General features: G+C 45.6%; 1 protein-coding gene across 1 annotated transcript in view; it reads right to left on the bottom strand.

Annotated features, from left to right (window-relative positions):
- LOC101627146 (HLA class I histocompatibility antigen, B-15 alpha chain-like) overlaps positions 1-18591 on the bottom strand; it is a 65703-nt gene that overhangs the window by 46502 nt on the left and 610 nt on the right. Inside the window, 4 exon segments of the mRNA XM_012734723.1 lie at positions 16898-17173; positions 18012-18120; positions 18152-18318; positions 18530-18589. Of these exon segments, the coding sequence (XP_012590177.1) occupies positions 16898-17173; positions 18012-18120; positions 18152-18318; positions 18530-18589 (612 nt within the window).

The raw sequence follows: 18591 nt of genomic DNA, 5'->3' as shown, positions 1-18591 counted from the left end.
GCTTGAGAAATTGAGGCATCGCCAGCCCCAGCATCAAAGGTGGAGGAGTGGGTGAAACTATTAACAGTGCTTGGTCCTCAGTGCTGCCCAGAATGCTCTCGAGGTGACCCTGAGTTGCCACTTTCTTGATGCCATCATATACAGCAGCTTTCTCCAGCTGTATATAGATCTACAGCCAATATGTCGTAAGTGGGACTTCAGAAGTCCTGTTAGTCAGCTTCCTGTTCTGCTCAGACATGACTGTAAGGTCAAAGCCTGGACACAACAAGGGCAAAGTGGAGTTGGGAAAGAGGAACTTAATACTGCTACTAGCATTCCAGCAACCAGCTCTTCTCACCTTACACAACATAGCAACTAAACATAGTTGTCGGGGTGCCCGGGACCCCAGCCCCATGATTCAGCAGCCAAAATGGAGCCTGGCCTTTAGCCAGTGAAAAACAAAATATGCCAACACCTGCCTGTATAAGGAAGTTAAATCTTATTGGATATGCTTCTGCGTGATCAATGTATGCTCTTTGTGTGTCCTGCCCAAATATGGTTGTTGTACATGTGAGCAGTGCTCTAATTGGCCAATGTACACATGAGCAGTGCTCTGTATACTGTTATGTGCCAATAGTTAGATAACTGACACATTGTTGCAATAAGACCCATCTGCTGTTTATTGGGTGGGGAAAGGGGAAGAGCCTCTGTTACTTCATGCTCTTTGTACCAGCCTAATGAAGACAACAGTGGAATCCACAACATAGTCATCACAAGTATTGTTGGGGAGAAAGAATGTCCTGAACGAACTCTACAGATACAGGTTTTGTGGACTCCCCCTGAATCCAGACACCAGAACTAGAAATCCCCACATCACAAAAGGGATGATTGCTAGGACCCGAGGGAGGGGTTAAGCAGCCATGTTTGTTGTAAAAGCAGACATCTGGACTTTGGGTGGCTCTTGGTCTCTTGTCCTCATGTCTCATAGTTGGTCTCTTGGCTTTTTGCCAACTTTCAGCATGCTATTGGGGTTCCAGGTCAGCAGAACTGATAGGAATCATTAGCCAATTTATCTCTCACTTCTCCCCTGAGTTATTCACTTCCCTTGTAAATAATCCCATTATTAACCCTCTTGCATGTGGCTGCACTTGAATCTTATTATAACTCCCTTTTAAGTGCATGGGTGAGGACCCACAGTCAAGCAATCCCATTCATATTAGAGTTGTCCTGTAACAGTTTGACACCCAACATTGTTGACCAGGCCAAAGTAATTTCCCTTGTGTTGGTCACTGTAAGCACATTAGTTCTGCAGGACACCTGGTATTTTTGTCCGAGGTCTTGAGAAATTTACTTTTTCCTCTTGTGTACAACTTTCACTTGTGGGTGTATTTTTAAGCCCAAACATGATCTCCAACATGAGTTTGAGCAACTTTATCTCTAGCTTGAGTTATTTCATTTTCTTCCAGTCTTAAGTTTACCTACCTATTCCCTTGAAATATTGCCACCAATGTTACAAGCATAAATAATTTGATAAAACCTGGCATATGTCAGGCCTCTCCCTAGTGGTGCAGCAGATTAAAGCACTGCACTAAGAAGCTTAAGCCACTTCCGCATGAGTTCGACTCCTGCCTGCCTCGGAGGAGATCCACATGGCAAGACAGACCTCTCATGACCCACCTGCTGCTCCCCTCAGCACTGTACTTTATCGATCTGCCTGTTCTGTTCCCAAATCTGTCTCTGGTGAATCCTCTTACCCTCCGCATCTCTGGCCTGTACTGCAGTTCTATATGAATAAATAAATACATCTTAAAAAAAAAAAACCTGGTATATGTCAAATGATTTGCTTCTGTACTTATCCATGGGTGATTTACAAGTCATCCCTACTATGTAATCTGTGCTTCTGGGTGTCGTTTTGTTGATGTGTGTCAGTGTCATTTGCTACATTCTTGGTTCTGTAAGAGGTGGATGTTCTACTTCACCGACTGAAAACATGCAACAGCAAATTCAGGCTCTTAATTTTGTGATTATGAGTATAAGAAATGAGAATTGTACTGTTTTTGATTCAGCTTTTCAAACTATGCAGGACCAAATACAGGTTACAATAATCAAAAATCTTATTGCTTTTGATAAGGCTTTTAATAGTATACAAGGTCAGATACAGACTATAAGAGACAGAAATTGTGCTACTGTTGATTCTGCCTTTAAATGTATGCAAACTCAGATAAAATCTGCCCTTCATAAATTGGATTTGTCAGAGGCTCAACTAATGGCACAGAGGCAAGATAAGCCTTTCCCTGAGGGCTGCAGGAGGGCGCAGTAAGAAGAGGAGGATTACTCCAAAAACTCCACAGAAAAACATCGAAACAATAAACCAGTTTAGTAAAATAGCAGGATACAAAATCAACATATAAAAACCAATTGCCTTCCTATATGCAATCACTCTAAAGAAGAAGAAATCAGGAAAACCACTCCCTTTATAATTGAAACAAAGAAGATCAAATATTTGGGAATAAACCTAACAAAAGAGGTGAACCTACAAAGAAAAATATAAAACATTATTAAAATAAATTGAAGAAGATACAAAGAAATGGAAAGAGATCCCTTGATTATGGATCAGAAGAATTAACATCATTAAAATGGCCATCCTGCCAAAAGCAATTTATAGATTAAACTATTCCAATATAAGTTTCAAAGATATTTTTCAAAGAAATAGAAAAAATATGCAAGAAATTCATATGGAGCCACAAGAAACCTCAAATAGCCAAGAATAAGAAAGAAGGGAATGGAGGTAGCACACTCCCAGTCTTCAAAATATACTATGATTAAATAATAATAATTAAAACTGTATGCTATTGGAACAAGAACAGACGTATAGGCCAATGGAATTTAAAAAAAAAAAACAGATATAAACCCACAGCTTCAATACAGACAACATTTGACAAAGGAGCAAAGAATATGCAATAGAACAAAGAAAGTTTGTTCAACAAATGGTGCTGGGAAAGCTGGCCTGCTGCATGCAAATAAATAAATAAATAAATAAATAAAGCTAGATTACTACTTCGCAGCATACACAATACAACTCAAAATAGATTAAAGAACTAGACATAAGACCTGAAACCATAAAATATCTAGAAGAAAATATTGGTGAAACACTACACAACATAAACCTCAGTAACATCTTTAAAGATACGTTCCCCAAAGCAAGGATAGTGAATGGAAGGATAAACAGCGGGGACTACATCAAACTGAAGAGCTTCTGTACAGCAAAAGAGACACTACATAAAACAAACATACACCCCACTGACTGGGAGAAAATTTTCATATATAACACAAATGATAAAGGACTGATCACAAAAATATAAAAAGAGCTGATGGAATTCAACAAATATAAAGTGAACAACCCCATCAAAAAATGGGCAAAAGAGCTACAAAGACACTTCTCCAAAGAGGAAATGCAGATGGCCAACAGGCATATGAAAAAATGTTTAGCATCACTTGTAATAAGAGAAATGCAAATCAGAACCACAATGAGCTACCACCTCACACCAGTGAGAATGGCACATTTAAAAAAGTCAAGCAACAATAAATGCTCGCAAGAGTATGGAGAAAAAGGAACTCTCCTGCACTGCTGGTGGGAATGCAAACTGGTATAACCACCTTGGAAAGCAGGTTTTTCAAACTGCTAAAGATGGAGCGTCCATATGATCCAGCAATTTCACCCCTAAGTATCTACTCAAAGGACACAAAAACAATAATTCAAAAGGACAGTTGCACCCTTATGTTTATTGCTGCTTTATGTACAATAGAGAAGATGTGGAACCAACTCAAATACCCAAAAATAGATGACTGGATCAAGAAGTTGTTGTATATATACACAATGGAATATTACTCAGCAATCAAAAAAGATAAACTCATGCCTTTTGCAGCAACATGGATGGAGTTGGAAAAGATCATGCTTAATGAAATAAGCCAGAAAGAAAAAATAAAAATACCAGATGGTTTCACTCATGGCAGGAGTGTAATGAATCAGTAATTGTAATTAAGTAAAAAAAGAACATCTATGGGGGAAGAGAGGGGAACAAGATCAAAACTGGGGTGGGAAAAGCACATGAGACTATGATAATGGCACATGGATGAAGTGGTGGTGGGAAGTCCATGGGGATTACAACTGAGATGGAAAATATAAAACAATATATAATTACATAATTTAAAAAAAGAAAATGAGGATTATCATTTGCTGAATACCTTAAACCCTCTGCACAGAATCTTTCTCTGCATGACAATACCCCTCCCGTGGAGACTCCTAAGGCTCCACAGCCCCCACTGCCCTCTGGAGAAGAAACTATCATGGTTTCTCCTTCCCATACTATGCAGGGCACCTACTGTGGCAGAAAGAATCACCTGGAAGTGGGACAATTCCCTCTTTGACAAATGCCACTGGGTGGTTTAAATGCGGACACCTGCTGGGGACTTTTCGTGGCACCACCCCTTAGTCCTGCAGACCTCCTGAACTGGAGGAGCTCTGTCCCTTCTTACAGGCAGGATGGAAATTTTTTTGCTTCTATCCTCCTCTCCCACCACCCAAACTGGGCAGATATCCAATTAATACTGCAAACTCTACTGACCTTGGATGAGCAGAGGAGGGTTTTCAGGAAAGCCAGGGAGGAGCTGATCGTCTCCACCAACAGGATGCAGAATCCCCAGAACCAGAGGCAGCTATTCCAGTGGGAGATCCCAACTGGGACCCCAACAAAGAGGAAATGGAAATGTTGGAGCTCTACAAAAAGTGTTTATTGGTAGGGATGTGGCAGGGGATTCCCAAGCAAAAGAATTTCAATAAAATTCTGCAGCTTGAACAGAGAGCTAATGAGGGTCCATCAGAGTTCCTTGAGCGGATTAACCAGGCCTGTGCCACCCACACGGATATAAACCCAGATGCCCCAGAAAATGCTGATCACTATGCCGCTCACTGTGCACAGTGCCCCCGACATCAGGAGAAAGTCAGCAAAGGTGGGTGGCGTCACGGAGATGAGTCCATCCCAGCCAGTAACTTGGCACTTAGGGTTTATAGTAACAGAGGAGAGGAGGCCTAAGCCTGCGACTGTTTCTGTACAGAGGGAGCACAGGGCAGGGCTTCAGGGGAACAGCAACAGAATGGCGAGAGGACCCAGGAGGCGGGAGCCCAGGGGGCGTGAGCCCCTAGGGAGAACTCAGCATGCTTACTGCAGGGAAGAGGGACAGTGGAAGTACAGTTGTCCCAGATTACAGGTGACAGGACTGAAATGATGACAGGAGGCAGGAAAGACGGCCAGGGACTCCACAGTATGCTGACTCCCTCGGGGTTGCAGGAAGGGACACAGACGGAGTGTGAGGGGTCCAGACTCGAGGATGGAGGAAAGGAGACAGATGATGGCGCAGAGCAGACGCTCAGGTCAGGGTAGGAGGGAACATGGGCAGAGCAGGAGACATCAAGAGCTGACTACATAGGAAAGGAGACAAATGACAGTACACTGAGAAGATTCAGATGCAGAATAGAGGGGCCCAGGGGCTCCACTCGATCTAAAAACTCCCAATAAAATAACCCTCCAGGAGCCCCGGGTGACACTCAATGTGGGGGACCGTCTGACTGATTTCCTGGTGGACACTGGAGCGACATACTCCGTTTTGACCTCTACCTTGACTACAGTGAGCAAATGGACAGTACCAGTCACCGGGAGTACAGGAAGGCCACAGCAGAAAGCCTTCTGGCCACCCATGGAGTGCCAGCTGGGCACCACACAGCTCCAGCACAGCTTTGTGCGAGGAGGAGTGTCCAATTCCTCTACTGGATTGTGACTTTTTGAGCAAGCTGAATGCACAGCTTACATTCTCACCTCAAGATCGGAGGCTTTGGGCCCTCCCTGGTAGTGCCGTGGGTTGAAGCACAGCACAATGAAGCTAGCCACAGGTGCAGCAGAAGTTCAATCCCTGGCCAGGGAGCTGACCCACATGGCACGGCAGACCTCTCCTGTCTCGGTCTTTGCTCCCCTCAGCTGTGTACTTTGTCCATCTTCCTGTTCTGCTCCCCACTCACACTCTGTTGAATCCTCTCACCACCCTTGTACCACAGTTTTATATGCATAAATTAAATCTCCTAAAAAATCAGAGGATTTTGCAATCAGTAAATAATCCACATACACTAATAAGATGCCCTGGTCTAATTGAGCCTTCCCTAGGTCCCTGGCTAGTATTTCCACAGAAACAGTTGGGGAGTTCTTTAACCCCTGTGGAAGCACCGTCCAGCAATATTGGAGAGGGCTTGTGGATTTAGGGCCCTGCCATTCACAGGCTAAAAGCAGTTGATCTTGGACATCTAGGTCTAGTACTGAAAACCACTTGAAGTATCCCCAGGTATTGCAGGTACCCACAGGTGCCTTCAGAACATGCTCTGTGGTCCCAGATGTTGCTAACTCAGAATGTTCCACTAAAAGGTGAAGTGTTACCTCCAGATCGTTGAAAGAGGAAGTAAATGGGTGTGGGCTGATGGGACCCCAGGACATGTGACAAATGCAGAGCCTATGAAAATAGAGGTGATAGAGGGGACAAAACCCCGAGGAGGAAGCAGTACCCCTTAAAAAAGGAAGCTTTGAGAAGATTGAGCCAGTATTGAAAAGTTTCCTTCAAGCTGGACACATTCGGCCCTGCCGCTCACCATATAACACTCGATTTGGCTGTAAAGAAACCCCATGCAAGCAAGTATCGTTCTGATCAGGAGTGAAGAGCCATTAATGAAACGATCCAAGATATACGTCCCACTGTGCTTAATCCCTAACTTATTAACTGCGATACCTGGTGACTTCGGGTGGTTTTCAGTACTAGACCTAGATGTCCAGGGTCAGTTACTTTTTGCCTGTGAATGGCAGGATGCTAAGTCCAAAAGCCCTCTCCAATATTGCTGGACGGTGCTTCCACAGGGGTTTAAGAACTCCCCAACTATTTGGGGGGAAATACTAGCCAGGGATCTAAGAAAAGTTAAATTAGACCAGGGCATCTTATTACAGTATGTGGATGATTTACTGATTGCAAGTCCAGACTACGAATCTTGTCTGGAAAACACCATAGTGGTATTGAACCACCTGGCAGAATGTGGCTACAAAGTGTCACCTTGAAAGGCGCAAATATATAAACAAACGGTGACATACTTGGGGTTTGAGATTAAGAAATGCAAAGGAAGCCTGATGGCAGAAAGAAAACAGATAATTTCAGCCCTTAAAGTCCCCGGCAACCCAAGGCAGCTGCGCGGATTTTTGGGAATGGCTGGGTTTGCAGGATTTGGATACCTAACTTTGGATTAATAGCAAAAGCCTTCTATGCTTCTCTCAAAGGCCTGGACTCTGAACTCTTATCTTGGACTCCAGAATGTCAAAGAGCCTTTGAAGACATAAAGAGTCAGTTGATCTCAGCTCCAGCATTGGGGATGCCAGATCTCAGAAAGCCGTTCAGACTGTATGTGCATGAGACACAGGGGGTTGGCCTAGGAGGGCTAATCTATTAGATAGGAGCAGAAATGCAGCCTATAGCACATCTGCCCAACAGCTGGACCACACCACTAAAGCTGGACTCCATGTTTATGTGCTGTATTTGCCACTGTGACGGAGAAATTTACCATGGGTCAGCCCATCACCATGTATGCGCCACATCAGGTTCTAACATTGCTGGAGCAAAAGGGCGGACTTTGGTTGACTGCCGGGCAAGTGGGGAAACACTAAGCAGCTTTGTTAGACAATCCTAATGGGAAACTACGGGTTTCTAATTCCTTAAATCCTGCTACACTGCTAAGCAATGTAGGCAGATCAGAGGATGAAAATTAATCCATAAACTGTTTACAAGCCATCGGCACAGTGTACGCTACCTGGCCAGATCTGACTGACCAGTCTCTGCCAGATCCAGAGTGGGAACTATTCACAGATGGCAGCAGCTTCATGGACCAAGGCTGTCGATGTGTGGGATACTCAGTGGTGACGTTCCAGGACACCATAGAAGCCAAGGCTCTTCCAGCAGGTACATCAGCACAGAAAGCTGAACTGATAGCCTTGACCCGTGCCTTGGAACTGTCTAAAGGTAAATGTGCCAATATATTTATTGATTCAAAGTACTCTTTCATGATTCCCCACATCATGAAAGAAGAAGCGAAGACTCCTTACTGCCAGTAACAAAGGTATTTCGCACCCATTGGAAGTCCTGGCCTTGCAGTAGCTTTACCATCAGCAGTAGCCGTGATGCATAGTCCCGGCCACCAGAAGGGTGGGTCTGACACAGCTAAGGGCAACAGGGCAGCTGACTGGGTGGCAAAAGCTGTTGCTTGCTCTGCTCTCCAGGGTGCACTTATCCCTCTTGTGGACCTAACTCAATATGCTCCTGAATACATCAAGCAAGATGAGAAGAGAGCTCATGAATGGGGATTTACTGAGTTTGACCCTAGCTCCACTTGGGGTGATACTCCTCCCATAGGCTCTAGTATATCTAGTGCTGAAACACCTGCATGAAGGATCCCACTACAGGAGGGATGCCTTATTAGAGATGGTGCGTCCATATTTGAAGGGCCCATATTTACACAGAATAGCTCAATGGATCACCCGAGGTTGCCAAGTGTGTGCCAGAAATAACCCCAAGACTGACTTATACCGTGAAGCCATTGGGGTTCAATATCGGGGCAAGTGCCCATTTGAGGACTGGCAGGTGAATTTCACACAAATGCCTAGAACCACTGGCAATTTCAAATACCTACTTGTTTTTATGGATACCTTCTCAGAATGGGTGGAAACATCCCCCACCAAGACAGAAAAAGCCTCAAAGGTCGCAAAACAGCTGCGAAAGGAGATAACTCTTTACTTTTGATTGCCAGACTCCATCCAGAGTGATAATGGGCCTGCATTTATCTCTGAAATTACTCATGCAGTAAGCAGTGCCTTACACGTCAACTGGGAATTGCATGCTTCATGGAGACCACAATCTTCTGGACAAACTGAAAAAAATGAACCACATTTTAAAGAAGACCTTGGCGAAACTGTGCCAAAAAACAACTGTGTTGGAACCAGGTATTACCCCTTGCCCTCCTTCGGATAAGAGTGGTACCTAGAAGTGGGCCACAATGAAGCCCTTTGACATTATGTTTGGAAGACTCTTCCAGGTCTCAGTTCTGAAGGCCACTCGAGAAACAGAACGAGATTGCAGGATCACACAATATGTGAAACACATCCAGGAGGTTCTGGCACTGAGCCACAACTTTGCAATCTCGAGGACCGCTGTACCTCCTGATGAACCATTACGTCCCTTTAGACCTGGAGATCAGGTATTGTTCAAGAATCGTCAGAGCAGAGATGCCCAAAGCCAACTGCCAGAGAAATGGATGGGTCCACAGAATGTTTTACTGAGCACACACACTTCTTTGAAACTTGCGGTTGTAAAACCCTGGGTACATCACTCCAGAGTCAAGAAAGCCCCAGATGGAACTGACATAGAGACGAAACCACATTGGTCTTGTGAACCCACTGGAGACCTGAGGTACTTAGTTGAGAAAAAGAGAATACCTTAAATGCTAGTGAGTTTTCTTCTTTTGCAGCTACTGTAGCAGGTTACCCAGGTTTTTTGGTTTTTTTGTTTGTTTGTTTTAACTTTGAGGTGTTTTCTTTTTTGCTTGTTTTTATCATTTTGGCCTATGAGTAAAACTGTAGTTACATAGGATATAACATGTGATGTAACTGTGTTTGCATGTTGTATGTCTATATTTCCCTTGTGCTTAATTGTCTTGGCCTCGAGGTGTTATAAAATCAGTTTAGAGGGTGCCTAGAGACATCATTAAAAAGCAAAATATGTAATGAAAACTGGACCATATGATCTGGGATAATTTTTGTAAATGGTAATTTGTACTCTAATGTGTTGTTTTAAAACATGTGCTTGTAAGGTTGTGTTGTGTATAATTTCTTTCTCTTGCTTGGGTTGATAATGTTGGGCAGATCATGAATTTTAAGTGTCAGGAAATGGAATTTTGGAAAAATTTAAGGTTTTTGGAAAAAGAAATAAAAGAGTGTCTAGTTATGAAGAAAAACTGAAGGCTGTGGGTTGACTGTCAGCGCTGTCAATGTGCTACTGGACTGAGCCGGGGCTTTCACAGAGATGAATGTTGTGGTTGTTGCTGTTTTCTGATCATTATGACAAAGCTTCCCAGAAATCTAAGTCAAAGGAAAATTTTGGTAGTCTGTCATTTGGTTGATAGCAGGATTTCTGTGGAACCTCAGTAGAGCTGAGACACTCCACAAAATTTCTCCCATTACTTTTGGGACAGACATTTCATACATTTGTCCTAATGGTTTACCTGGTAAAGTAAAACTGGAAAGGAAGCATTGCCACTTGGGAGAAGGTAAAACTTTGACATGAACACAAACGTTAACACTGGTTTTTTGAAATGTGCATAAAAATCTTCCAGTACCTGATATGTATATAAATGGTAAGTTTCAATTGTTCTCCTGCAATGTTATATTCAATGGTATAATATCTGCACAAATTGTTTCTGAAAACAAAATTGTTTCTAAAAAGACCTCAACTGATTCCAATCGATAGAAATTTTGACAATTAAAGAACTTTTTCTACAGAGAACTGAGTAGATTATTAGAAATAAAACTTATTTTCACTGTTTTGTTTCAAATAATACTGGCAAGGTTGTGACTAGGATCTGCAGTTATGTCTTTTTTTTTTTTTTAAGCAGAGCTAACTTGTATTTTTCATTTTTCTCTCCCTTTGATACAGGCACAGTATCAAAAATAATTTTTTACTACACATGAGTCTATTTCTGCATAACAGCACTAGGGAATTTTGTCCTCTTAAACTAAAGAAATTGGAAATGTGTTTCGGTGGCTTTGCTTGGCATTCTCCAGGAAGTTCAAATAGAGCTGAACCAAGAAGAGGAGAACCTGCTGCTTTGTTTTATGGTTCCAGAGACCTCCAAAGAAGGTGAGGAAGCTTGCCTCCATGGGCAGGCCTGCACGACCCACAAAAAAAAAAGGTCCTGGTACCCTCGAGGAGAGGATACCCAAGGTGGCGTCTGCTGAGACCAACGTTGCTCCTGAAGCTGCCCGGATGGATGTGACAGTTCGCCCTGATCTATATGGCCAACTAAAATTGCTGTTTGGTTATTCTGCTATGTAATTTTATGCAAAAATAGGAAAAATGATAATTAGTTTGCAAATAATTTGGTGTATTGTTGGAGAAAGTTGGGATCAAGTTTGAAAGAACTTATTTTTGGAAAAGGGAAACCAGACGGTAAGATTTTTTTTTTTTTTTGCTTTGATTTTTTAAAAAAAGATTTATTTGTTTACGCGTACAGAACTTGGGTACAGGCCAGAGGTGGTGAGAGGATTCCCCAGAGACAGAGTGGGGAGCAGAACAGGCAGATTGACAAAGTACACTGCTGAGGGGAGCAGTGGACAAGGCAGGAGAGGTCTGCTGCATCATGCAGATCACCTCCTGTGAAGGGGACTGAACTCATACCAAAGCAGCTGTGGCTCGCTCGCAGTGCTGTGCTTTAACCCACTGCGCCACCAGGGAGGGCCCTTCCTATGACTTTGATATACATACGTTTGCTGTTTTAGACTAATGCCTCCACAAGTTTTTTCTCACATGTACTGATGGACAGTAATGCCCGTCATACTGGGTCTTCATGGACAATGTGACTGAATGCTGCTTCTTTGCAGACACTGGAAACCTTAAGAAGACTGTCTCTTAAGACTGCACCCTACAATCTGTGCTACTGTGGATATGGTAGTATAAAAATCAAACGGGGGGAATTAAAAGAGGGGAAAAATCCTGACGGAACTCTACAGATACAGGTTTTATGGACTCCACCCCCACTCCAGACAGCAAAACTGCAAATCCCAGCATCACCAAAGGGATAATTGGTAGGGCCGGATTGCTAGGAGGATTGCTGGCCATTTTGCTTGGGTTGTTATAAAACCAGACATCTGAGCTGTGGGGATCTCTTGGCCTAAGAGCTTCCGGTTGAGCTCTTAGCTTTTCACTGGCCTTCAGTATGCTGTTGAGTTCTAGGACTTTCGAACTGGTAGGACACATTAGCAAACAATTTTCTCTCTCTCTTCCCCTGAGTTACTCATTTTCCTTTTTCCTTGTAAGTAAACACAATATTAATCTTTATATGTGTGCTGGACGTTAAATCTTACTATATGTCCCTTTAAGTACACAGGTGAGGAGTCACAGTCAGGCAACCCAATTCACATTAGAGGGTGCCCTGTAACAGAAACACGGGACCTAGGATAATATATGAAGAGGAGTTAGGAGACACTTTTGGAGGGCACAAGCCTGGGTCGACTTTGGCTCCCTCACACTGCACAGGACCCAGCTTTGTGCAGACCCAGCCGGCTGAGGCGAGAGCCGTGGGGGGAGCAGCTGAGAGCCACGTGTGCAGCGCTGACTGTGTCCTGAGACCTTAAGACAATAATCTGCTCAATCTTTGTAAACTCTCCATAAAATAACAACTCATTATTTTTTATAACCATTCCCTGCTGGCTGCAGTGTTTTTGACTTTACCTTTTTCACATAACTGTGTTCTTTCCCATTCAAAGGAGCAAGGAATTTTGAGTGAGCCTTCAATTCAATCCACACTGTAAAATATTGTCCACAGTTGTAGTTAAAGAGGTGAAGGTCTATATGATGAACGTAGCAGTTAATAAACAGCCTTAAGATTTGAGGAGACAGAAATCACCATCAAGAATGGAAATTGTGCAGATTGACCGAGACGTACAACCTAAATACACCAGCTGGGGTAGTGGAAATGGCAGAGGTGAGAGGGTGGACGCTGAAGAAGCCATCCCAGGACACAAACCATGACTGCAGGTGGGGTAGGAAGCTTCCAGAGAGGAGGTCCGTGGAGTCACCTATCTGTAAGTCTATGATGAGGCTTCTGTGAATCCAGAGATGATCTTGTTGGTGAGAGAGAGGAGGGACCACACAGGGAAACTGAGTTGAATCCAGCTGCTGGGAAACTCCTGTGTTGTCACATAATTTGCTGTAACCTCTCAGCCCACAGGAACAGTGAAATGGTGGGAGACTTCATGGTGATGACGAGACAGGAAACATGGTTCTCAGTAGACTTGATTCTTTAAATATTGTGGGTGGTTCATGCAGGAATGACTATAGACAAAGTAATAGCTCATTGTCACAAAGAGGAAATAAAGAATAAAAGCACCAATATGTCTTAAAATCAGGAGAGCAAGTTTGTTGAGAGATGTTACACTCTGGTTCTGTGGCTGGATATAGAAATGGTATAAAAATAATTATTTGCAGATCAAGTCCAAGATCCGTCCCAGCTCCAGCAATATGCGGAGGCTGGAGGATTCTGGGGTTTTGTAGGTGCAACAAGACACAATGGGGGACCCCGTCAGCTGGAATCTGGCTTTGTCATCCAATGAGTCTGATCCAAACTAGAGAGGGTCGTCCCCATCAGCACTGCTGGGCCAGGAAGCCCACATATAAAGGATATACTTGTCTTTCTCCTCTGGCTTATTTCAGCTGGAACACTCCTCTTCAGCCCCATCCACAATCCCCCAGATGGCATGAGTTTATGTTCTGATGAGGATTGTCTGTCCTCCACGCATCCCTCCCCACAGCTCGGCCATCATGAGTGGGCTGCAGGGGTCACAGGAGAGCGGGGCCTCACAGTGGGGTGTGTGCTCTACAGGTGAGCGCTTTGGTGTGGGCTGCTGTGTCCACTTTCATTCTCTGAGAAACCTGGGTACTGTTTTTCTTCAGGGCTGGGCCAGACTGCATCCCCCAAACACAGTGCAAGGCTGTTCCCTTTTCTCCACATCCTCACTGTGTCTGGTCTTTTTGACATGAGCCATTCACACAGGTGTGACGTGGTTTCACGTTGTGTTTTGAATCAGGGGGTCTTGATGGAGCATAAGGTGTGGTGTACCTCACTCCAGTGAGAGGGGCCCACGCGAAAAATAAACAAACTCTGAAACAATTAATGCTGTAAATGATATGGAGATAAATGTACCCTCTCGGATATTGGTGGGAGGCAAACTGGCCCAGCCACTGTGGAAAGCTGTGCCGAGGCTCCTCAGACACTAAACATGGATCTACGATGTGATCCTGGTATTCCACTCCCAGGAATCTACCCCATAAACAGAGAAACACTAAGGAAACCTGACTCCTGTGATCACTGCAGCACTATTTACAGTAGCCAAGACATGGAGACAACCCAAATACCCCCAAATCTACAAATGGATGGATGGAGAAGTTTGAAATATTTAAATAATGGAATACTACTCAGTGGTAAAAAAAAAAAAAAAAGAGGACAAATTCATGCCATTTTTGGCCACACAGATGGAGTTGAAAGGGATTAAGTCAGAAGGAATATTTCATATGACATAAATATCACATGGTCTCACCTACATGTGAAATCTAAAGAAAAAAAAACACAAGATTTAGAAAAAATCACAGCACAAAAACTAACTGTACATCTGAGGCTCACAGCAAGGGAGGGGTGGAGGAGGCCAGAACAGGAGGAGGAACACAGGGAGTGTGGGGATTGTTCAGGGTGATGAGCTGATGGGAGAACGATGGGGGCTACAGCAAAGTAAGAAAAGAAATTCGTTCATGTTTTTAATTTTTGTGAAGATTTATTTATTTATACCTATAAGGCCTGGGGGGTAGGCCAGAGGTATGGACAGTGAGAGACTCCCCAGAGACAGTTGGGGAACAGCACCGGCAGATCCACTGAGATACACTGCTGAGGGAGCACTAGGCGAGACAGGAGAGGTCTGCTGCACCGAAAAGAACTTTTTTTAAAAGATGTGATATAGATATATGTATATAATAGAATACTACTCAGTGATCAGGAAAATTAAGCTCATGTAGGTTAAATGATGTGAATGAACTAGAAAGGATTGTGCTAAGAGAAATAAGTAAGAAGGAAAAAGATAAATATTACAGGGTTTCTAATATTTGTTCTCTCTTGAATCTCTAAAGACACACAGGACCCACCACCCACCTCTGATCACGAGGTCACGTTGAGGAGCTGGGCCCTGGGCTTCTACCCTGCAGAGATCACCCTGACCTGGCAGTGGGATGGGCAGGGCCTGACCGAGGACCCAGAGCTGGTGACACCGGGAACGGGGAAGGGTCAGAACAGGGCAGGAAGAGCCCAGGAACTGAGGTGATGCCTCAGGGTGCTGTGGCGAGGAGAAATGTGAGGACCAGACTGACAGAGAGTCAGATATTACACAAAAACTAACAATGATGTAAAGAAACAAATAGATTAATTACTATAAAAATTTAAAATCAATCATTGACAGCTAAAAATCAAAATTAAATAAACCAGAGTTTCCTAAAGTTATACAATGGGGGTGAGAGAAATCTTATAACCCACATGGCAGCTGTCTCACTCTGAAGGAAACTGGTCAGGAACAAATTCAGGTGAATTTGACTAAGTGTCAGTGTTGTCAAAACCTCACCCATCCTCATACTGCCCCCCTCACCAGCTCCCCCATAACCAGGTCCCTCCTCTCTGTCCCAGCCCCTCCCACACAGGCCTCAGGGTCTCACCTTTAGGGACTGAGAGACACATCAGGGCCCTGGGCACTGTCGCCGCCTGGGGGAGAACAACACAGAACCTGGTCAGAGCCACGAGAGAGGAGACCACAGGAGGGGCTGATGGGGTGACTCCCCCAGGGGCTTCATCTACACTGTCCCAGGGGCTCAGGGACCAAACCCTTGATCCACACTCACCTACAGCCGGAGTGTAGCTCCCTCTTTGTCTCCCTTTGGGAAGAGACAGCGTGTGAGACCAGGGAAGAGTCAGCCCATGAAGTGCTAAAGAAATCTCCAAGTCTGGGCCACAGGGAAGTTTTTAGAATGTGACTAATGAATCATGGCAGTGTATGAAGAAAGGACACTGAGGAGAACTGCCTGCTGGAGTCTGTCCGCAGCAGGGTCCTTCAGCTAAGACATTTGCTGGGAAACAGGCCCATGGCCAGAATGACAAGGCAAACAGCTGGTGACTCATTTCTCAAGCGAATTACAAGAGTGAGGGTCTGCAGACTGGGCAACACAGGTGTGTGGATGATCCATCCTACTAAACAGGTGGGGCACATTCTCCCTGGGACTTGAAAGCCCCCAGTGAACATGATCCCCCACTCCATTCCCTACTGTTGCAGAGCTCTTGCATGGCCTTGACTGGCATCTGGACTTGGATACCAAAAGGCAGGTGAAAGCACATGGCCTTGGGGACGCTCTCCAGCGCCGTGTCTGAGCTCCAAGAGTGTGAGGAAATAGGTCATAAGCAAGCAGCCACGTCTGAGAAAGATATACAAGAGCCCATCAAGAGAGGTGTCTGGGTGAATGCGAGGGCTCGGCCATCTGGGGCTGGACAGGGTGTTCCAAGAATTAGAACACCAGATACAGAGTTAGAATAAGTCAATATGCTATTGTGATAGCTTGAGAATATCTAGACAAATTAAGTCAATATGCAATTTTACAACTTGATAATGTGGAATATATAAAGAGCACAATGTAGAGTATATAAAGAGCACAATGCAAAATAAAGCTATACTGTATGCTGGGCATAGCAGTCATCCCTCTGATTTATCCTTCACAGGTGCACCCCAGGTCCTGGACACACTACAGGTCCACACCTACCTGAGTGCTTCTTCCTCCACATCACAGCTGCAGCCACCACAGCCCCAGTGAGCACAGCTCCAAGGAGAACCAGGCCATGGTGGAGATGGAGGACTGAATAGGGGGCTCTGGAAGGGAAGGGGAAGGGAGACCTTGAGCTCCAGGCCTTACCCTGACTTTCTGAATGTCCCAAGAAGAGCCCCTGACCCCCCTGAGAAAAGCCTCTCTGCCCATATCCCTCTCTCACCCCATCTCAGGACTCGGGGCTCTGGCATCCCCTCATGCTGCACATGGCACGTGTGTCTCTGCTCCTCTCCAGAAGGCACCACCACAGCCACCCACTTCTGGAAGGTTCCATCCCCCCCAGGCCTGGTGTCCACCAGCTCTGTGTCCTGGGTCAGGTTCTCCCCATCTCGCTGCCAGGTCAGGGTGATCTCCGCAGGGTAGAAGCCCAGGGCCCAGCACCTCAGGGTGACCTCATGGTCAGAGATGGGGTAGAGGGTCACATGTGTCTTTGGGGGACCTGTGGACAAGGGCATGAAGAGTCATACTTTTGGTTTTATCCTCATGGACTCTAAAAGTCTCATAAGATCATATTCAGAAGGGATGGGGCAGTGGGCGTGGAAATAGGAAAGACAAAGTCTAGAAACCAGCCTGGTCTGGGGAGTCTGAGATTATCTCTTATTCCTTAGAAAGTTCTACAATTAGGGCGACAGCTGTGGATAGGAGGGCACAGTCTCCAAGGAGGAGAGCACAGGCTGTTTACTCCCGACCTGGGGACTCAGAACATGGGTTGAAGGAAAGCACTATGAAGCTATTTGCAGCCACTGCAGCAGGAGTTCCATCCCCAGGAGGACAGGGCGGGGCTGAGGGGTGACCCACATGGCCCAGCATACCCCTCCTATCTAACTGGCTGCAATGTAGTTTGGTCAAACCACCTGTTCTGATTCCCACTCTCTCTGGTAAATCTCATTGCACCTGCACCTCTGGTCTGTACCCCAGTTCTTGTATGCATAAATAAATACATTTTTAAATAAAAAGAAAGAAAATCAAGAGTCATATCAGAAAAATGTCCTCCGATCAGTATAAAGACCTTGAGAGAGAAACTTATGGTTTGCAAAGTGGCTGCCGGCTCAAAAGATTAAGGTGCAGGGTGATCTCAGGGCCAGTCTCCTCTGGGCTCAGGAGAGACTGGACTCCTTAGCTGTTGAGAGGAAAAACAGGGTCCCCTGGGCCATTCAGGAAACCCAGGGGTCTCCTCCTTCCCTGACCAGAGGGAGGGCGCTGCTGTGATCTACACTCCATGTTTCCTGTGGGGTGCTGGCCTCAGGGAGGGCGGGCGGCCTCCTGGCCTCTCTTACCTGCGCGATGCAGCATCTCTTTTCCATTCTCCAGGTATCTGAGCAGCCTTTTCACGCACGCCCCCTCCAGGTAGCTCCTCCAGAGATCTGCTTCTCTCTTCTCCTCCCACTGGCGCTGTATCCCGCGCGGTATCCCGCGCGGTCCAGGAGCCGCAATATCCCGCGGTATCCCGCGCGGTCCAGGAGCGCAAATCAGGGTTCAGGGCGATGTAATCGGCGCCATCGTAAGCAAATTGGTCAAACCCACGGAGGAAGCGCCCGTCGGGCCCCAGCTCGCAGCCGTACATCCTCTGTATGGTGTGAGACCCTGTCCCGCCGCGTCAGCCCGCGCTCGCCCCGCCCCGCCCTCCCGCCGGGAATAACCGGAAACTGACTCGCAAACCTCGGGGTGACGGCCAGACCCCGGATCTTCCCGGGATCCGGGCGGGCCCACCAGTGTCGGGGGACCCTGTGACCCGGGGTCTGGGGTTCCCGCCCCTCCGTGGGGTGGGGGTGACCTGGCCCCGCCGCCCGCTCACCCGCCGCGCTCTGGTTGTAGTAGCGGCGCAGGTTGCTCAGGCTGACTCGGAACCGTGCTAGT

The sequence above is a fragment of the Condylura cristata genome, unplaced genomic scaffold (genome assembly GCF_000260355.1).
Source record: "Condylura cristata isolate star-nosed mole 26May11 unplaced genomic scaffold, ConCri1.0 scaffold00067, whole genome shotgun sequence".
NCBI classification, from domain to species: domain Eukaryota; kingdom Metazoa; phylum Chordata; class Mammalia; order Eulipotyphla; family Talpidae; genus Condylura; species Condylura cristata.
This window is presented reverse-complemented; position numbering and strand designations above follow the sequence as displayed.